We start from the raw sequence: 22995 nt of genomic DNA, 5'->3' as shown, positions 1-22995 counted from the left end.
GACATATTCATCCTGCTGTAACCAGGTGTCAGTAAGATAAAGTAGGTCAATTTGGTGATCAGTTATCAAATCATTTACTAACAGAGATTTAGAAGAAAGGGACCTAATATTTAATAATCCACATTTGACAGTTCTGTTTTTCTGTTCAATAAGAGGAGTGGTCTTAATTTTTATTAAGTTTTTATGAATAACTCCTCTTCTGTTAACTTCTGATTTGTTTGATTTATATGTTCGAGGGGCAGACACAGTCTCTATGTGGTTTGAAGGGGGCGGCGGCTCTAAGGAAACTGCAGAGAAGCGTTTTAGACTGAGTCTCTGCATCCCGGTCCCCACCCTGGATTGTCAGGCTTTAGGTCGGCTAAGAAACTCGGCCAAATTCCTAGAGATGAGAGCTGCACCATTCAAAGTGGGATGGATGCCGTCTCTCGCTATCAGACCGGGTTTTCCCCAGAAAGTGGCCCAGTTGTCTATGAAGCCCACATCGTTTGCTGGACACCACCTAGACAGCCAGCGACGGAACGACGACATGCGGCTAAACATGTCATCGCTGGTCAGATTGGGGAGGGGTCCAGAGAAAACTACGGAGTCCGACATTAATTTAGCAAAGTTACACACCGACTCAACATTAATTTTAGTGACCCCCGATTGGCGTAATCGGGTGTCATTGCTGCCGACGTGAATAACAATTTTCCCATATTTACGATTAGCCTTAGCCAGCAGCTTCAGATTTGACTCGATGTCGCCCGCTCTGGCCCCAGGAAACATTTGACTATGGTCGCTGGTGTCTCTATTTTCACGTTTCTGACTATGGAATCGCCAATTATCAGAGTCGGTTTCTCAGCGGGTGTGTTGCTGAGCGGGGAAAATCTATTAGAAACGTGAACAGGCAGGTGATGAGCCGTGGGCTTCTGCTTAGGAGTACGATTCCGTCGGACCGTCACCCAGGCTAATTCTCCGGGCTGCTCCGGAGCTGCCCTTGGACCGCTAACAGACCCTGAGCTCGGTGGCTCCACACCAGCTAACGGGGCTGGGCTAGCTGGCTTTTGTTCGAAGGTGCGGAGCCGCGCTTCCAAATCAGTGATCCTCGCCTCCAAGGCTAACAGAACCTTACACTTATTACAGGTATCATTATCGCTAAAGGAGGCAGAGGAATAACTAAACATGTGGCACACCGAGCAAGAAAGAGAGAGAGAGGGAGAGGCCATGTTAGCTAAGCTAACTAGCTAGCTAAGCTATCCGGTAGGCCAACGAGCGCTAAGTCAGGAAATAGCAACAAACACCGGTCAAAACAGAAAGGTACCCGACCAGCACCGGAATGCAGCAGCCAGTGAACCGTTCAAAGTCTAGCCGGTTCCCAGGTGTGCCAAACCACAGCTAGTCTGCCGCTAGTCTGCAGACGAACCACACAACACACACAACACGACACGCCTGCAAGACAAAAGTGATTCGCTTACCCAAAACACTTCAACACAGGATCCTTACCTAATTACAGTTAGTTGTATTACCAGCTACTTTTTTTTCATTTTTTCACATTGCTCAGCCAACTACAACAAACAAACAAGCTCTTGCTATCACATTTCATCATTGTGTATTGTAGTGCACGTGGAATATGTGTGCATATGCAAACCCAATTGTATTATAAACAGAAGCATGTCCATATCTGCATCCCTGTCCATCTGACGGCCAAGCCTACTCCATGAACGTGTGTGGCCCAGCACTGTTTGAATTCATACCGATGCAGTCATTAAATGAAGCACAAGCATTTCAAAATGATACTTAAAGGGGCATTTATGAGGTTAAAACAACAGTGTATTTTTTTTTTTTTTTTGCACATAATGCATTGTCCTTTTAGAGTGTGCTGGCCAAGATGGCATATAAAAAATATAACAAAACTGAGTAAATCCCTGTGCAATAGCCCTGAAACGTTACATGGTTCATGTACCTTTGTATTTTATCTTACAATATTTTTATTTTTTTTACGATACATTGATGATCACATGATCCTGATGAAGCTTTGAGTGAAATGCATTGTCAATATTAATGAAAGATTTTGGGGTTCAAATGTGCCACAACAGCTGTTTTTGTTTACAAAAGACAATAAAATATAAAATATGAATGGATGGAAAATCTAAGTTAAAATAATATCAGTCAGTAACTATTACAATGCATATCAAAACATATTTGCTATGAATATATTTAATTTAAACATTTAATTCATTACAATTAACAATAAAGTAATGATTCTCATTAATTCTAAATGGATAAAAATCAAATAACACTAATGATGACAAATACCCTATATCCTATAATCCTGTGTAGTCAGGCTGCCTCCCAATCTTATTATGATTTTAAAAGCATACACGCATATCTCAGAGAGCAGCATATATGAAGCAAAATCTTAAGGAGATAATCTTTTTTATCTTATGATGCTTACTAGATAGTTTTTTCTTATCTGACTGTAAGTATAGTAATAGAAGCACATTCCTCAAAATGTTGAATTAATCCTTTAAGAGCCCTCATAAACCACATCCCTCTTTTTTAAGACCTATACTGGCTCCAGCATGAACCACTAAAGCATTGTGTATGTGGGTGTGAGACAGAGCACACACAGAGACAGATGTGGCCTTAGAGACAGAATACTGCTAGTGCTTTACCTGTACTGTACAGCATGATTAATGACAGCATTAAGCACATTAATTACCTCACTGATTTAAAAATGAGCTTGTTTCATTACAAGCCACCCCACCAACATGTACAGCACTTTCTCACTCAGCTTACAGCTCTGAATAAGCAACTCCCTGAAGATGATGCTGATAGCGTCTGCTAGTCTGCATGTGTGTATCCATTTGCTGTGCTTAGCATGTTTATTTAGTTAATTATTAAGGTAAAACAGAAGCATCTGCTGCAAAGAGAAAGAATGTGCAGCGGGAAGGGGGAGGAAAATACTGCCTCTTTCTCTCCCTTCTCTCACTCACACACACAGACACACATGCATAGCAGCCTGAAACACTTAATTACAAAAGAGGACAGCAGGGAGGATGGGCATTAGAAGAGGAAAAAAACGACAAAGGAGAAGACACAGATAAATCTTTAAACTTCTCAATTAATGAAGTAGGCAGGAGGGGAGAGAGCAGCCCAAAACGACATCGACATCTGGCCTCGGCCTGCATTAAAAGCCTATTTTGCTGTTTTAACACCCATAAAATAGACGCTGAAACAGGTCGTAAGTGGCGTCAGCCCCGCTTTACACCTCCCCACCGTGTACTTCTTCCCTCTTTCTACCCCCTACAGACAACTCAGTATGTGCATTTGTACTCTAATAACAACAACACAGACAATAAATGTTTTATGGTGTTCAGGTCACTGGAGAGATCCTCCACCTCACATCAGCAACATTGCTTTCACTGCAGCAGAGAAGCCTCTGATTTGTTAAATTTAAAAAAGTAATAAATCAGAATCGAAAACACTGTTTTTGTGCATCTGGGCCTGTAGTAAGAGGTGAGGAAAAAAATCAAATGGGCACCATCCATCTAAGGAGCCCTACAAACAAGAATGACCAAGACATACACAACTGTGGGTGTACATACGTGACTGCACAAAAGTGTGGAAGACCAGGACATGGCAAAACAGATATCTTCCACTGGCACGACACTAAGTAGGTTGACCAACGAGGCAGTTCCACTGGTGGAATGTGCCCTGAGAACAACTGATCATTTTGATTGCTTTGCACCCCCTGATGATGATGATTGCCTTGCTAATTCAGTAGGCATGCTGCTGAGCCAAAAGAAGGGCACCCAAGGCTCATATACTGTGGAAGACAAACTTGTGGTGGTTCCTGGTTGTGTAGTGCTCATACGAGTCCATGAACACAAGCCAGTGTCTTTTGTTTAGTAGAGGTCACACAGCCAAAGCTGTTCAACTTCTCCCTCTTAATCACCAGTCCATCCTTTGTCGGGCCAAGTGGTCATAGTGCCTTTTTGATCACTACTGCAGGCAGATCAGTGATCAGCCATGACCCACTGGTTCCATCTGGACAAGGCCAGCTGTCAAACAGCCACATCACTGCAATTTTAGTTTGGAGAGATGCTCCTCTTGTCCTTGAGTGCATTTCCTCTTGACATTCTGTCTGCTCTCTGACATTAAGGGACACAAGCTGAAGAGGTGATAGGGTCTGATGTTCCCTTTCCTTTTTCAATCAGCTTCACCATGAAATGTCTGAGAGTGCCCTCGCACTGTGGTGTCATTTATAAGCCTGTGCATAGGATGCAGACCAAACTTTGACAGATTGTAGACATCTGAAATCACACTCTTAATAACTAAAAAAACCAACAACACAGTATTTACCTTTTCACAGCTGGTTGTGAATATAGGTGTGTAACCTGAGTGATGTTTCTCCTCTGCGCAGTGTGTTCCTGGTGCCTCCAGCTGTATTTGTCATGTGTCTTACAAGAACACAAAAAAACACAATGCACCTGGCCATAATGGATGCTTGGCACCTTTAAACGTCGTGGTTGATGATATGAAAAATCCTGGGGGCCTTTTGAAGTGATGAACTAACTTCACTGAGGACACTGGCATTGCTGTCTCTGTGCATTGGCCCCTATCCATTGTAGGTACCTTAACTAAATCTGGCATGGGTCACATATAGAGAACCAAAATAAAATGTAGGTAGGTTCAGACATGTCTCATAAGTCATTCTTATAAATTAGTAATTTTAATTAATAATTAAAATGCATAAAATAAAAGTAAAAATGATTGTCACTTAAAGAAATGAGTTATTATAACTACATTACAACAACATTTATAACATCAATAAAGGTAATCTGACATTAGCAACAAAAATCATAAAACTCATCAGTCAGCAGGGTTTATACAATGTGGCCTGCAGTATTTGAGTGTAACAGATCTTAGAAATGTGAAGCTAAACATCAATGTGCTTGTGAAGGAGAGAGAAAGGTGTGTTTGTGTGCATCAATGAAAACATGGACACAGGACTATCCAGTGTAAATATTTGCAGACAGAAATGAGGTGGAGTCAACCTCTGGAATATTAACTATTGACAGAAACAAAGACACCAGCAGTCTCTGCCTTCTCCCTGAATCTAACACTTCTCCTACTTGTTTGCTCTTTCAGTTTCTTCCTACATTCCTTCCCTCTGTCAGGCTCAACCTACCCTTCCATCTACATCCTCTCTCTCTCTCTCGCTCTCTCCTTGTCTCTGTGTCTTTTCCTTTTTCTCCCTCTCTCCACCCCTTTCTGTTTGATTTTAATGTTTCTCCTACATTGAAGCAATTTTAATCATTCCTGCATTTTTGTTTCTCTTTATTAGTTTTTCTCCCCAGAGATATAAGCACAGGATGGAGACATAGTGAAGAAGGAGAAGGAGGGAGAATATGTGCATTAATGTTTCATATTTCACTGGCTTTCACTGGGGAGAGCGCTGATGATTATTTCATGTTGTCTTTTTCTCTCTCCCTCTTTTTTTCCTGAGGTGTCAAGAAATTGGCCCATAACCATTGTCACCCATCAAAAAGAGGGCTCTTCCGCTGACACACACGTCTGTACATATATCTTTTTGAGGACATTCATTGACATGTGTTCCCTAGCCCCTAACCCTAACCTCAACCATCACAATTAAATGCCTAACCCCAGCCCTTACCCCAAACCTAACCTAAATCTGTTTCTGGCCTGAACCCTAAAATCAAGTGTGAACCCTCAAACAGCCCTTGGTAAAAGAAAAAAAGAAAAAAGAAACTTTTCACACAGATACAGATAGATACTGCTGCTAACCCAAAGAAAAGACATCTGGTTTGACTTGTCACCATCTGGATATCTGTCCATCTGTTCTGCTCTGCAGCCACATTTCACATACACATACACATACACATCACATACACCAACCAACAAGGATGTTTTGGTTCAGATGTATGTTAATTAACAAATCCTATAGTGTTTGGAATAAGTTTACTGTTAATTATTCACAGATTTAAAAGATCAATTATTCAACGAATGAAATATTAGTCAAAATAATGTCAGCTTAATTCAGTATTATTTCACATTTTCACTTTTTACTGAAATGTGTGATTTGCTTATGCTGCTCCATTTAAACTAAACCAGCTAGCTGATGACTATTATTAATAATTATCAGAAACTATCCTTCAATCAAGTAATGTAACTCCCTTATTGCATTTTGCTGTCTTAAAGCCTGGGTCCCTCCTGGGTTTGGTAAAGGGGTGATGCTGTTTTTAGGAGGCCATTGTAATTTGTGGTTTGTGGTTCTGTTTCCACCCTTGCTGCAGCAAGTACCTGAGGGTAATGTTACTTACTTGTGTAACTTGTAGTAACCTTCTAATAATGGTTGATATGCCCTTAGTGCTGTAGTGGTGTTGAGCTGGGCTTGGTAGGGCACTTTATATAGGGCCAATTCTTAATTTTCTTCTCCTTAAAGTCTTTTAGTAGCACCCTATTTTACTGGACACTCATGTAGAGAATACTGGTACTGGTTTTTCATTATTATTCCATGAAGATATCAAACACTTTTTAGATTTTAGCAAAATTTTAACAAGCACTATGAAGCATGTTGGAAAATTTGGAATCAAATTTTTAAGAAGACAGGCTTATACCAGATACTTGTGTGGTCCACATGAGCAGAAGCCTTCCACAGCTGTTGGAGTGACAACATCTCCAACAGAAAGCCAGAGGAGTCTGTCATCAAAAGAATGCCCTGCAATCTATCAGGGGAAAAAGAACAATTTCAGAAAGATTATTTATAGCAATAGTGTGTTGGTTTTACCACAAGAAGTCAGAAGTCCTGTTTTTTTCCACAGATCCATGAATTTTTCCTTTAAATTTTACCTTCAAAATTATAAACACTACCAATATATACAATGAGAGTTTGACATTTGGCTAATATACAGGCCTGTGTCAATGCAAACAACTCAACAGCTTGTACTTACAACTAATCGGGATGGGGGAGGGAGGGGGAGGGTGGAGGGGGGTATATATAGCCCCCATGGGACTCACCAGTCATGGGGTCTTTATGAGCTGAGTCATCAACAAACCAGATGTTTTTACTGCTGGGGAAACGAGAGCAAACAATATACTGTCTAGGATTTACCTGCTCTGTTCCTAAATGATCATGGGACTACCATCCCTTTCACTGGGATGAAGTGTAGGACACCTTTGATGGGTGCTATGAAAACATGAACACAGAACATAGTGATAATGAAGGGCAGAGGCTGCAGAAAAATTAGAAGTGACCATGACTAGCAAGATACAGTAGAAGCTACAATGTGTGCAACAAAAGCTGGAAGAGGTCTGTATGCAACAGGTAAGCATCTCAACACAGTACTCAACCTCTGGCAATAGTATGCAGTGGGTGGAACAAATCATGTTTCTGAAAAGCAGCTTGTAATATCCATCATGTTCATCTTCTATCGTGATGAACAATTTGATTAAACCAGAATTAGAGAGGGCAGAACTGGATGCATAACTATGTTGGATGAGGGCTTGACCATACAGGAATGCAAATTATGCAGAGGTGTCTTATAATGCAGTAGAAAATACTGCAGGGCTCTCCATGTGAAAATCCTGGTGGACAGCGAGTTTGAAAAGATGCACTGTGATGCATCAAAAAGCATTAGCCAAATCAATGACTGTGAAACATGTGGTGGCTGACGGAATGTTTGATATGCTACCAGATATGGAACCACTGAAGCTGGAGCGTGAATTTCAGAATTTACTATTTGTAGATCTTTCATTGGTGCCATTAGCTTTCTGATCAGGGAAAAAAGGGGCTGTTATGTGACTTATCAAGACATAGAGCAAGTATATCTTTATCATATTAGTTTTGGATAATGGGTGTCACTGCAGTCTTAGCATCAGGACACAAGGACTTTGTCTATAGAGTTTGTAGACTTTTGTGTGATCTGTGAGGGAGCAGAACTACATCATACATATGTCAGCTCTTGTTTGAAGTAACAGGTGCTCTGTAATACAGGGGGGTTCTGCTACATCATACTTCACTGCATTTCAGAGCAGAAGTTAGCATGACTACAAGAACTCAAACTGCACTCCTAGCCCTCAGATGCTGCAAAAGAGAAGGTTAATAAATGACAGAGAAGAATCCAAGAAAAAAGTGTGTAAGAGTATAAAAGAGAATTAGAGTAAGAAATTAGGAGGAAAAAACAGAAAATGAAACTGAAAGATGAGAGAGAGACTGCAGATACTGAGAAGGAAGTGTGTTTGTGTGTCACCTGAGGCTCAGTAGCACTGCTTTGAGCATTGCATTAATTATGCAACAGCAATCATAGCAGGGAAATAGATAGTCTTCTTCCTGCACCTTTTATGTTTGCAGGTCTGAGGCTGGCCAAAGAAGAAGGCAGTGGAGAGAGAAAGGGGACTGTGAGGGAGGGCGAGGTGGAGTAAGAGCACTCTAGAAGTAGGAAATGGTTCTTATGATTAATAAAGAAAAAAAATATGATCATAAAACACATATTTTTGGCATTGACGGAAAAATAATGTACATTATGTTGATCCTCTTAATGAAGCTACAGAGAGGAGCTTTGACATAACGCAAACAATGTATTTTGTTTAAAAAAAACACATTTTAGTTTTCACTTGTGTGGTTTGAGATGCATAATAGAGGCTCATTTTATCCTGTAGCATTTGACTTGGTTGAAATTACAGGCATACATTGTCATCATGCTTGAGTGCTTATTCAAATATTTAAGCTCATTTAAGCACTTACACTGTAGCTGCCATTTTCATCAATTTCACTATGTTCTGCATCCTTCAGCTCCTTCCTACTTTTCCAACTCTTCACATTCCTTCATACAAAGTTAAAGCAGCGATTCAGTTTGGCTCCCAGCTCTTTCTCCAAATATTCAACTCAGCTGCAACTAGTAGAAAAAGTTCCCACACAGCTGACCAGTGTTGCATATACTCAAAGCACATTACTTTTCTTCAACTTTGAAGAGTTACACTGTGTTTTTTTTTTTCTTTTTCCTAAAACACATGAAAATCTCTGAATTTCTGAACTTGACAAGGCCAATTTCTTATGTAGTGGTTCTTGTAAATGCAGCAGACTGCACAGAAATTACACTTCTGCAGTGATTTGTAAAGCAACAATACTGAATCACATTTCCAGACACCTCCAATGCTTCTAATAAAACATATCCTGCTGTCTGCAACTGAACTGTGATGACGATTTTCTTTGACATAAATGTTTTCTCAATGAAATTACATGTTTATATAAAGGATGAATGAAACACACACACACACAGAAGGCTTACAATGTGCACTGATGTGCAGTGGCTGTGGTAGGGAGCTCTCAGCAGTACTGACACAGCCATCGCTTTCCTATTGTAAGTTGGCCTGAGCGGACGAAGAACAACATGAGCAGAGACACTCAGGGGGCATTCGCCGCTATACATCTCTAGGCGTGCCACATTTGATTTCTCGTTAATAAGGCTGGAGTCAAGCTTGCGTTAATTTACACACACACACATGCGCACACACACTTGAAAATTATACACATCTATATACACAGGTATAGCATGTGCTATGAAATATTAATGCCTCACAAGCTGCCCCTCTGAGGTTAATTATTTAGTACAGACCTAGTATCGATTTATGCTAATGAACAGATGACACTGCCTGTAGCAGTCTGTAGCAGTCCACTCAGAGTGCTCACTAGATTAAACAATGATATTGCCCTCATATATAGAATTACATATCCAGCTGAGTACCCATAAGTCCATGAGGACGACCCTGGCTGTTGCCACCAAAGCATGAGGCAAAGCAAATGTGATGAATGTGTTTAGTAATGAAAAGGAAACCATGTGTGGTTATTATCATTAACCCAGTATGGGACGATTGTTGACAAACAAATTTGGTTACCAAATAAAATTGAACCTTCCTGGTGATGTGTAGAAACATCCAAGAGATTCATGATGTTTTCTTGCTACCTTTTATTACCTTACTTTTTCTACAATGCATGTTTTTAGAATTATTTTGTGTACCTCTGGAGTGATGAACAGTTCTGCAAATCTTTCAGGACTGATGAGGATATGTTGAATTGAAATAATACATGAAAGTTGTGAACAAGGGTTTAGGAAACTACATTAAAGTAACAAATGAGGTGGTGGATGAGATGCTGTGGTCATGTTTTGTGTTCAGTGAGTCCAGCACCAAAGTGGCTATTTGTCTCATACAGAGTGGATTAGGGACAGGTTTTATATAGTAGCATATTAGGTGTAGTTCAGTCATTGTGAAAGAGTGTGATTGAAGCTCTTTGGTGTCCCCAACATTCAGTTGACAGCCTTATTTCCAGCAATATTGAAGCTCCGGGGTGTCACTTATTAATGTTCCATCCATCTGATTTCAAAGCTGCCGTGCGTGAAACTCAATCAAAGCAAATTATGGTAAAGTCTGCCCTCATGTGGTGTTTTCGTGCTATTACTACTGACCGGTTTTCCTCAACTTGGAATGCTTATGAAGAACAGACAGTAGTCTTTACACCAAGACGTATTATTAGGCCTTTGAAAGAACCCAATATGGGAAAATGCACTTTAAAAATCATTACTACATAAATTATGTTAGAGTTATAAATTCTTATTTGCCATAGGTCCAACACTTCTAACTCTGAGAACCATTAGACTAGACACCACATATATATTTAGATTTAGTGCTAATGGGTTTTTTCCTGTCCTTCAACACTGCTGAATCATTTTGTTTGAACCCTCAGTAGGGTTCTCTGTGTTTCTAGTATAATATAGAGGCCTAGTGGTTTTTAACCACAGCATGTTTAAGTATAATTTTCCATATTAAGTTTTGGGAACACCCATACTTTCTGTTTTGTAGACACACACTCCTTCAGCTTCTTACTCGACTTAAGCAGTTTGACTTTCTGTACATACAGGTCACAGGTCATACACTGTACTGTCTAAAAACAGAGTAAACAGGTTGCAATGCTCCTTTTCTAGCAATAGAGCTTGTAATCATGTCTGACTGTTGTGTGACTGTGTCGTGTTTTCACAGAGATTTATCATGGTTTTTAAAAGCCTTAAACGTTAAACCTATGAGCTCATTTTAATGGGCTCTAGTGTGAAAAATCCCTTTTTAAAAATTCATAGCGGTTCAGATGTGGTCCCACTGTGTGGTTCCTCCTGTATTCCTATAAGATAAGCACAAATGCTTCATAAGAGGAAGGAAATGCAAAGAGCAGAGCATCTAAATGGAAATTCAAGAAAAAATGTCATAATGGTAGAATTACTAGCCTTTAATACTTTTACAGTTTTTTTTCCTGTACATTACACTTAGTTATGTTCAGTAGATTTGTTAATATAGAATCTACCTTTTGTCTCCTATAATCTTGTATTATATATGTATCTTGTGACTTTATTCCTGTGTTTATTGAGAAAGCAACATTAACCAACTCGTGGGCATTTCAGCCGGACAACAATGCTAAATATCAATGCTGAGTATTTGATTGCTGAATGGTGTTGGCCATAAAGGTAGAATAGGTCCCAGCAGGTTAAATTAAGTCATTCAAACACCTTTAACATTTACGTTTATACACTGACTTTTTGCCAAGTAATCATCATTGCTTCAGCAAGTACAAGAGCAGCTCTTGTTATTGACAGCCTTCCCATCAGTATTTATAGAAATGTGTTTGATAATAGTACCCTAAAGTAGCTTCAGAGCATTTCTGTACATTTATACAGCCTTATTAGGTGCCAGCTAACACATGTCCGGCTTCCTACTTACAACTCATTTTTGGGCTTAATCAGGTGTCCATTAAAGATGATGTAAGTGTCAAATTCGTCACTGAAGATGGCGTTTTCCCTCTCGCCTTTAAAAAGTCTGACCCACACCTGGTCATTTCTCTCAAGTTCCAGCATCAGGCTTTGGCTCTGCATAATAGAGCGGTCACTGGGCTGCGTGTAAAGGATCACCACCTCTCGCTCATTGTGCATCACATGTAGGTATGTCTCCTTCTGGTTCCATGTATGCACATTCAGGCTGAAGTAGTAGATGCCAGGTACATAACAGTAGAACTTACCAGTAAACATGTTGAAGTGACCATAGAGGTTAACCAACTCTGTGTCAAACACCAGTGTTTGGTAGTAGTCGTTGGAGTGGAGACCTTTCTTGCGGGCAACAGAGAAGGCAGCATAGTAGGACTTACAGGTCTCACCTGGGAGGCCCATGCTGCCTTTACTGCCCTTTATGCCATTAGGACCAGGAGGACCCATCTGACCAGCTCTGCCTGTTTTACCATAAGGTCCTCTTTCACCAGTATCACCTTTTTCTCCTAGGAGCAGCAAAAAGAGTCATGCTAAAGGATATGGTAGGAGTAAAACATTTGCATACATACAATCATTCATGATAAGGTCTTTCAAATACAATCACTTACAGGGATCTATTTTTCTGTGAGTGCGTAGCACTTTGGTGACTCTTTACTGTCATCTAAGGGAGTAGGTGTCTGTTCCATTTGCAGTTTCTAACAGTGTACTGTTAAACCACAATTACCCAAAGCAGAAGTGCTAGTTAAATGTTGCTCAACAAGCACTGTACTGTAGCAAAAATAACAGAAAAAATTCCTTGTGCTTTAGACCAACTTGATGTTTTGATCACTTCAGTTGTGTCTACTTCAAATAAAGAGCACTTTCATTGTACATGGCATCATATTTTATGCAAACTTATTAAGTATCATTGTATGATAAATAGGATGACAAAGAAAACATTATTCAGCTTCTGTGTTTCTACTATATTTGAGCTGCTGCATTTATTTTTGCAGCGCTGCACATCACAGTCAACATTAAGTTTCCCCTGGGAGAAACTATCATCAAAGGGAAAGTCCTATGTTCAGTTACAAATAAAGAAGTGAATGTGATTGGCCTTTATTACCTCAAGCTCTAACACTGTCATCTATAATCTATGGTAAAATATATTTTTCTGGTTCCACCCCATTTCTAGTTATTTCCAGTTGTGCCATAAATACACTTTACATGCTCCTGAAGCATCAGACTCTTGACTGCATTCTGCATTGTGCATCAGATTAAAAATAGAGGCAGTAATCTGAGAACTGCAGCAGTCAATTTGCCATCCAAGAAACAGGTACTGGTAAATATAAAAATGAGCAGTCATAACCCACACTAATGTCAGAGATATGAAAAAAATATTTCAGTTTCTGCAGAAACATTTGTAATAAAATCCAGTAAATTTAGTTTATCCTTGAATAAACCTTTAATTCCATCAAATTATTGTTAATATATTGTTATATTATTATATTATATTGTTATTGAATTCCCATTTGGTGAACTACGTGCAAAACTCAGATTGTTAATTTCTACTGGATGGCAAAAACTCATAGCTCATTATCAGTGGTAAATGTCAGGTACTGTATGCAATGAGTATCAATGTGATCTGTAACCTAGAGTTAATTTAATCTATATTAGAGCCTACTGAAAAACCGGGGTTCCAAAACAATATTTCATAACATGCATTGCTGCTTATGAAAAAATGCACCTCAAAGCTTTGACTTTACTGACTGTGGCCTTCAGGGGACTTTCACTGCTGATACTATTGGCACATAGTGACTGGCAAGTCATAACATCTGGAGGTGCTATTCATAATAATCTGGCAGACAGCTACACAAAGCATTAAGCTAGTATGTACATTTCCATCATCCTCTACTCTTTCTGCAACACTTGGCAAAAAACATCTTGGTCCTAATTCTGTACCAACAAGTGCTTGTACCACAGGAAATTTGTCAGTGCCTCCATAAACCCTCTTGTATAGAAGCCACATGGTTTGTATGCTCAATCCTTTAAATTTAAAACAACTTCCTGGCCCAGGTTACACTTTTATTACCAGTGCATACAATTCATCACCTGATGCTGTTGTCAAAGCAGTAAAATCTCAAAGTGTCAACTCAAAAGCCAGAGATCACCAAACCCAATACAGTTCATCCTTTGCAGAAGGAATGAAAGAATGTCTGCCAAGTGTTGTGGTATATCCTGACTCCTGACAACTTTCTGTTAGAGACTTTATTTAGATACACTGCAGCATTTGTATTGTCCTGTGGTCCACCTTTACCGCATTCATTAGTTGCCTTGACTAGTTTTATGAAACTCCAAATAAAGCTCAGCTATGCTGAGGGAAGCTGTAGGTTTAAATTATTGGTTAAATTTGGTTAAATTTTCTATAGGTTCATCATGATTAAAAAAAGGATTTAAAATTGATGCTTTTTGTTTTGACATTGCCATTTAGAAATCTCTATGTTTCTGATTTTTTTTACTTCATTAATATAACTGGAGAATGATCTGGCATCACAAGACCACACCTAGAACACCATGTGGACATGAGAGCTACACTGAGATGGTTTATGTTTATGTTTATTTACAATGCACATTGATTAACACGTGTTCATCAGTCCAGCATGTAAATGTGCCAGATTTACCCACATGGCCTAATTTTTATCTGCAGTCCCATGGCAGGTTGATGGTAAAGGAAAAGGACATTTAGCAGGCGCATGAACAGACAACCTGAAGACTTACAAATGACATTACACTAAAAAGTAGTAAAAAATGTTGGCGCAGATTAGTAAAAATTAGAACAAGCAATATAACCCACAATATGCATGAAGCATAGAGCACAGACACAGCAGACAGAAGGAAAGAACACAGAGAAATAAAACATTTGTTAGTTTAAAACCACATTAGTCCAGGTTGCATTGATTATCCAACAGCCACGTTTTAATAGATTTACTGAATCCTAGTTCTGTTGGTACCTTATTCCATGAATGTGAGGAAAGGACTGAAAACAGGGACTGTCCAAGGGAAATTTTCCTGAATGGGATTTTACAGTCTCCTCTGCTAGCAGCTCTTGTTGTGGTGTTTGGATTTCATTGAACAAACTCTTTTAATGGTTGTGAAGCCAAACCATGCAGAATTTTGCAAATATATCTGAAGTAAACATATTTTCGCAAGTTAAAAATGATATTTGCTCAAAATCTTACAGTGATAGTGTGAATTTAACTTTTTGTCCAGTGTTTTCAAGGTCTGCTTATAGTCTTTCTATGGACAGTGATGTAGTCCTACTTGTCTGGGTCCAGCGCGTGGGACATTTTTTATATGAGAGAGGATAGTAGCACTTAGGTATAACTTCAAAAAGTTTGTTGTTAGATTATTTTGAATGTGTCTAAAGTTCACCAAATTAAGTTTTATTTTGTTTATTACTCTTTAACGTGTTTTGGATGACAGATGCAAGTCCATGACAATGCCTAAGTATTTATATTCTTACACCACAGCTCGTACTTTGCCCACTGTTCCCTTAGCTCTCAGCAGTGATGACTTTATGAGTTTCTTTACAAATAAAATTACAACTATTAGAGATAAAATTCATCAGATGCTTCCTATAGCTGCCATAAATGAATCTTCTTTTACAGTAGCTCTTGAATCATCTGTAAGACCTCTCTCCCATAGATCTCTCTGAATTCACGTCAGCAGTTGCTTCATCTAAATATTCAATATGTCTTTTAGACCCCATCCTGACTAGACTGCTTAAAGACACCCTCCCATTAGTTAGCTCATCTCTGTTAGACTTAGTAAATTTATCTCTAGTATCAGACTACGTACCACGGGCCTTTAAGACTGCAGTAATCAAACCCCTACTTAAAAAGCCTAGTCTTGATCCAGGAGTCTTATTATAATTAATTATAATTATAGACGAATATTTTCAATCAGGATTCAGAGCACATCATAGTACAGAAACAGCACTGTTAAAAGTCACTAACAATCTTCTCTTAGCCTCAGATAATGGACTCATTTCTGTACTGCTAGACCTTAGTGCTGCGTTTGACACCATCGACTACAGCATCTTATTACAGAGACTGGAGCATGTGACTGGAATCAAAGGAACAGCGTTAAAATGGTTCCAATCTTATTTATCAGACAGATTCCAATTTGTTCAGGTCCATGATGAACCTCCCACCCGCACAAAAGTTAGCTATGGAGTTCCACAAGGTTCTGTTCTAGGACCGATTCTGTTCCCCTTATACATGCTTCCTTTAGGCAACGGTATCATGAAGCACTTTATAAATTACCACTGCTATGCAGATGACACTCAGCTTTATCTATCTATGAAACCTGATAACACAAACCAGTTAGCCAGACTTCAGGCGTGTCTAAAGGACATAAAGGCCTGGATGACTAATAACTTTCTACTTTTAAACTCTGAGAAAACAGAAGTTATTATATTTGGGCCTATAAACCTCAGAAACAAAAATATAGCTACTTTAGATTGCATAGCCCTGGCCTCCAGCACTACTGTGAAAAACCTTAGTTATTTTTGACCAGGATATATCCTTTAATTCATACATAAAACAAATCTCTAGAACCACCTTCTTTCACTTATGCAGTTTGCCAAAATTAGGAGTATCCTGTCTCAAAATGATGCAGAAAAACTAGTTCATGCATTTGTTACCTCAAGGCTAGATTACTATAACTCATTACTATCAGGATGTCCCAGTAACTCCACAAAAAACCTCCAGTTAATCCAAAATGCTGCAGCCAGAGTCCTGACACTAGTTATTGTCCAGACTCTGGCTGCAGCAAGAGAGATCATATTTCTCCTATACTAGCTTCTCTTCATTGGCTCCCTGTAAAATCCAGAATAGAATTTAAAATCCTTCTCCTCACGTACAAATCCCTTCATGATGAAGCTCTTTCATACCTCAAACACCTCACCCTCATATTATTCCAATAGAGCACTTTGCTCTCAGAGTGCAGGTCTACTTGTGGTTCCCAGAGTTTCCAAAAGTAGAATGGGAGGCAGAGCCTTTAGCTATCAAGATCCTCTCCTGTGGAACCAGCTCCCAGTCTGGGTTCGGAGGCAGACACTCTCTGTACTTTAAGGCTAGACTTAAAACCTTCCTCTTTGACAAGCCCTTAGTTATGCTGCTACAGGCCTAGACTGCCCAAGGACCATCGGTGCACTGAGCTCCCCTACCCTAACCCTCCCCTCCCTTCCCTTCTCCTCTCTTCCTCTTCTCCCCCTTCACATGTAAATTCCACAATTGAATGTCACTAACTTTGTGCTCTCTCTTTCTCTCCCCTAGTTTATGCTCTCTCTCTCTCTATCTGTCCTCTCTCTGTACCTTGTGCAGGTGTCCCTGGTCCTGGAGCTGTATACTGCTGATGTGCAGTTGCTGGCCCCACCAACCTGCAGTGACTATTTGATATTTATTGTTGCTGTTCTTTTCTCTGTCCTCTATCCACTCACCCCAACCGGTCGAGGCAGTGGCTGCCCAAACTGAGCCCGGTTCTGCTGGAGGTTTCTTCCATTAAAGGGAGTTTTTCCTCTCCACTGTCGCCAAGTGCTGCTCATAAGGGATTTGTTGGGTTTTTCTTTTTTGTAAAGTGCCTTGAGATGATTAAATTGTGATTTGGAGATATACAAATAAACTGAATTGAAACTGAATTGGATCCAGATCTCTACTGGCAGACTTTGAAAAGAACATGCATACAGTTTTACTGATATTGAGATGTAAACAGTTTTTAACCACTGAGAAACTGATACCATTGCAGATGATAGCTTCTCTGCAGCCTGCTGCTTGTTTTTTGCATCTAAGTAAATGACTGTATCTTCTGCATATAATTGACAGATTGCAGCAGAACAGAAATCAGGCAGATCGTTTATGTATAAACTGAATAAAAGTGGAACCAAAGTCTATCCCTGGGGCACACCTATATGATTATAAACGACATCAGAGGTCTCATAATCTGTACGCATTGTTTTCTATTTGTTAAATATGATTTTATCCACTGTAAAATTATATATTAGTGTAAGCTTACAGAAGGCAACATAAGTTCAGATGTGTATTTAATATAGACATATACTGTGGAATTCTAGTGTATTGTGTCACCTTACCTTTGAGTAGAGTGATGTTGATCTGTGGCACTATCTGGTATTTTAAGTACTGCTGGCTGGAAAACTGATGGGGAGTCTCATCTCCTGGGTCACAGCATCGTTGACACTCCCTCACCTCCCTGAGTCTTTACAACCAAACCAAAGCATGCAGCAGAGTGAAATATAGGCATTTTTTCATTTCATTATTTATTTCATTCATTTAAAAAGCGATACAATATAAAAGAACAAACAGAGGAAAAAAAATTGTGAATGAAAAGAAGCAGAAGTATAAACGTAATATCTGCCCCCTTTTACAGAAAAAACAATAACAGTTTAATTCATAAAAGCTATATCACAGCCACTTTTCAATGTTTCTAACGAAACGTAGATTAATGAGTTGCAGATTATTCTGCAGTTTTATATTTCTTCATCAAAATGTTTTTTACGGTCTTTTTAAATACATTAATGTTTGTAGAGTTTTTAATTTCACTGTTAAGATTGTTCCATAAATTCACTCCTTTTATTGAAATACATCTTTCCATTGTTGCAGTTTTGAATCAGTTTTTTATCAAAATCTCAGTTCCTTTTAAATTATAATTGCTTTCTTTCTTTATAAATCTGTTCTGAATGTTGGTGAGTAGAACTTTCTGGTGTGCTTTATACATAATTTTCAAAATACTGTACTCTACTAATTTGTTAAATTTAAGTAAATTTAGCTGTATAAATACAGAGATTTTAGAGTTTGTAGGATCCCTGTAGCTGCTTCCACTAATAACTCTCACAGATCGCCTCTGTAAAAGAAGGATTGGATTGATATTAAGTTTTACATGCAGTTCCCCACTCTTCAACATAGTAGGTCAGATATGGAACAATCAGTGACTTATAGAAAATATGCAATGCATTATCATTTAAGGAATCTTTAAACTTATGTAACACAGTGATAGTTTTTTAAAAATCATAAATTTGGTTTTACCTATATTTATGGACAACCTATTAATGTCAAACCATTTCTTAATTTTTAATTTTTCATTCTCGACTTCTTGTCAGTTGTATCATCCACACTTTGTTGTTCAGCTTTTGGTACTTTTACTGTAAGTTCAGACTTCAGACACTTCTTAACCTAACACATTATTTTACTCGTTGATTCCTAAAATATAACCTTTTCACAACATAAATAAAATGTTGGCTCAACTGAGGCTAAACTGTCTCTATAAACTCCCACTCACTGAGCAGTGTAATAGAGGGTATACTCTACAGTGAGTCTTTGTCATCTTTCTCGTCAGCTAAACCCATCAGGTGGGTGCTGGTTGTGGTTTTTGGATAACATTTGAGTTGTATTCTTTTCCTCTAGTATATGTGGAACTGCAAATGTATGCACCAGGCAGGCTGCATTAAAAGGATACCTAGTATTTTGATGGTAGCCCTTTCGGTCCATTTGATGATGACTGGGGTCTGGACCTTCTCTTTCATCATAAGAAGTCTGGTAGGGGACCACTAGACAGGCCCAGAGAAGCAGTAGAGCCCACACAAAGGCAGTAGTCATCTACAATACAAATGAACCGTGTTCCTTATTATACATCATAGACACATAACTAACACTTTGGTTAAGCCAGAAAAATAACTGACGTTTTAGCAAATGTTTAGGTGTTCACATTACTTCTCAAAAGCTTCTTAAAATTCTAACCTTAAGGTCACCCTTGCCTAAAAGTATGGAAGTATGGAAGTGGTCATGTTACAAGTCTAAGAGGCAAAGAAATCTTTGTAGAGAATTTGTTGAGGTTTTGACTTATGATCTGCTATAGGTCTATAGTATCTGCTACCTGTGATATTTGTGGTTGTGGTTTCTTGACCTCAATACAGCGTAAGGTGAACTGCTCTTGGAGGACTGAATCTGAAGCTTGTAGGGTTGGTTGGACTGGGCCTCTTCTTCTTGCAAGGTTGGTAGTGACTCCTTAATTATCTCTGTGACATTCTGGTTGGAGATGTCTGATATGGAAGCAGTGTCACCAGGTGTGCACTTGTCAGTAACTTTAAGCATGGGCTGACCTTGAGACTTGAAATAGTCTTGTAGCATTCTTGGAGATTTGATTATCCTCTGGTTTCATTTATTCCTATGGTTTATCTCATAGTTTCTTTTCATGGATTCATCTGAAACCTGCGGCGGTTGGAGACCCTGGAAATGCAGTGTCTGGAACAGAGCCTTTGGGATTCCAGTGAGTTTCATGTTGCAATTTTGATTTTGGTATATCAGAGTAGTGTTTCTTTTCCTAGAATTACATTACTTGGCAGAGCTTAGTTTTGGCCAGATGATGAGTGAGTTGGAGGATGGATGTTGTAAGTCTGAGGCTGGTACTGTGACACTTGGGATTGTCATGGTCTTGGGTGTCTTCTCAGATGGCATCCTCTGTTAACTGCCTTTACAGCTAGGTCACACAGTTACTGACTTGTCATTGTGCAAAGGCAAACCATGAGACCTGACACAGAGAGCTTTTAAGATCCTGCTCCTTGTCTAGTTCACTTTTAGAACCAGAGAGTGCTCACAAGAGGCATTTGTAGTAAAGAGTTCTGATTTGTTCTCATTCAAGGTCAGTGAATTCAGGTCAGAGTTCACTGAGGGCTTCCTGAAGTAGCTTGGAGTCAGTCTAGACCTTGTCTGGCCAACAATCAATGAAGCTTCAGATTTCAAGGCCTCATATGATTGTGATTAAGTAAATTTGATCTTGAGTATTTGCACGGTTCAGCCTCTGCAGGTAAAAGTCATTTACGTGGTCCCCTGAATGGCTGTGTGTGAGGGTGCTGATGTTATCAAAGTCCCTAGTAGACACCCCTTTTTCTTGTGAGGTCTGCCAAAGGATATGTGCTTCCTACTTTCTGCTTCAAATTTAAATTCAAATGTATATAAAATGCATTTCATCAAAAGTCTCAATACACTATACAACAATTAAAGTCAATATAAAACAGTAAAAATATGTATACAAGCAACTTAAAATGTAGCCATAAGCCGATCATAATTAGATTTAGAATGATAAAAGTAAAATAGAATGATAGTTTAGAAATTGTAAAACGAATAAAATAAAAGGATACAAGATCTTATAATAAAATTAACCATGTGCAAGCTTATAAAAATGTGTTTTAAGCTTCTTTTTAGAGGAAGTAACAGAAGGCACCATTTTAATGTTAGTTAATCACAGCAACCTAGGAAATAACCTGAAAACAACTTTAATTTCATGTATACAGCTGATCTTCCAAAAAATATATTGTAAAGACAATACCTTTCAGAAGTATGTCTACAATACTTCAAAACATCTTAACTTCCTTTACCGTATTTCATATAAAGATCCTGCATAAACATAAAACACATATCATAGACTACACTTTTAAAGCATACCCATAACAATGTTCAAACCTCATACCAGCAGCTCAAAGAAATGTTATGATCTTAGGTTTCTGTTATCGGTCTGACTTTTATTTTGGTTAGTTTCCTGTTTTCTCCTGTATTGATCTTGGGTACCTTTGTGTTTGTTAGTTTGATTAGTTTCACCTGTTTGTCATTAGTCCCCAAAGAAGTGGACTGGGCTGAATGTCAGCTGGTACTCTGGGAATAATAGCATTCCCACAAAATTGCTGTTTTAGGATGAAGCAGTGTCTGAGGAGATTCAGTCTTTTCATTGACACCCAGCAACCCTCTCTATTGTAATAATAAATACTGTAACACTCTAATTCACTCAGGCCTAATACTCCATACAATGAAAACAGGGTGCTTCTAAGAAATAAGACAACTCAAGCCACCAAAGTAAAAATAATCATTATCTGCCTTATCAAATACAACAGCAAAACTTAGTGACCAGTGGACTTGCTTACATTTTATAAAATAAAGGAGCTGCTGACATGCATGGAGCAGTTGAGAGCTGTAGTTCAAGATTTGTTTTGCTTGGTGCTGTAAAAAATACTTGGTGCTTCAACAAAAGCTGAGCGTGAGTAACAGATGGGTTGCTGTTTATTTTGCAGGAGCTAAGTGAGTGCATGTGTTTGGACATGTATAATAGTGAACGGAATTTTTTGTTTATTGTGTGCTAGCCAGCTCTATGTCAGAGCAGAACAGCAGCAAGAACAACCAGATGCCAACATGCCTTGATCTTGTTTCATTTAACGGCTTCAGTACAGTCACTTTGTTGCACCAACAAACCACAGCTAGTGTTTGACTTGTTTACCTAGAGAAAGTTCTTTGAAAACAATAGAATTCTTACTTTTGCCGTTATAGTCCAGTATTTCTCCTCTGGCAATGAAAATTCTGGTTTTTCCTAGTCTGTATCCCTCCCTTCTGCAGTCCTTGGTTGCTTTCTTAGGTTGTTGTCCCTTCTATTCCTCGTCTGGTCATTCTTTTTTTTTGTCTGTAAGAATGTCCTGTTCCTTCAAACAAGTGGAAGAGATGAGAAGGAGCAAATAGAAAAACTGCCGAACTGACAGAAAGAGAAGCAAGCAAAGCTTAATGGTTCTGAGGAGGAGGAGCTCCTAAGGGGAAAATAACAAAAACACATAAGAGAAAAAATAGATGTGTGTGGTAAGGAACAGAACAAAAAGAAAGGACACTAAGAACAGCGGAAGCTTTATGTCTCGGGATCGAGAATATTGTACATGAAAAGAACAAATACACCTCAGATAAATTCATCACTTAAGCTTCCATTATCCCTGTTCCTAAAGTAAGCCCTCTAGGGCCAGCCCTATTGCATTCAGCCAAATCTCTCTGTGAATTTTAATTTTGTAAATTCTCCATTAATTATTGCCTACCATCTGTCTGGGGATGTAGATTTGTTCTTGAGCTAGTTCAGTGGAGACCACTGCAGCCAGTAAAGTATATGTAATAATTCTTTTTTGCAATCTCTTATTGCCTCAGGATCTACCCTGACTACCCAAGGGTCCACAGGGAGGTTGAATCATACTTACTGAGTAATTCAAATATAGGGTAATGCCCACCAGTAATGCCTGAATCACCCAGTTTTTTTGATGGGTGAAAGATTTGGAATCTAACCAGGGGCACCTGCCTTGCTGGATAAACCTGGAAATTAACAAGTTTGTTGC

The 22995-nt window shown here is 38.9% G+C and overlaps 1 protein-coding gene across 1 annotated transcript; it reads right to left on the bottom strand.

Annotated features, from left to right (window-relative positions):
• Positions 1 to 11265: 11265 nt before the first annotated feature.
• Positions 11266 to 22426, bottom strand: c1qtnf1 (C1q and TNF related 1). The gene is made up of 4 exons (XM_026315887.1): positions 22164 to 22426; positions 19320 to 19459; positions 17938 to 18062; positions 11266 to 12316 (listed from the first exon to the last, which is right to left on the bottom strand). Exons 2-4 carry the CDS (start codon positions 19457 to 19459, stop codon positions 11766 to 11768), a joined length of 816 nt encoding a protein of 271 aa, XP_026171672.1. The 5' UTR covers positions 22164 to 22426; the 3' UTR covers positions 11266 to 11765.
• Between the last annotated feature and the right edge of the window lie 569 nt (positions 22427 to 22995).

This window comes from Mastacembelus armatus, chromosome 19, assembly GCF_900324485.2.
Source record: "Mastacembelus armatus chromosome 19, fMasArm1.2, whole genome shotgun sequence".
Classification (NCBI taxonomy): domain Eukaryota; kingdom Metazoa; phylum Chordata; class Actinopteri; order Synbranchiformes; family Mastacembelidae; genus Mastacembelus; species Mastacembelus armatus.
This window is presented reverse-complemented; position numbering and strand designations above follow the sequence as displayed.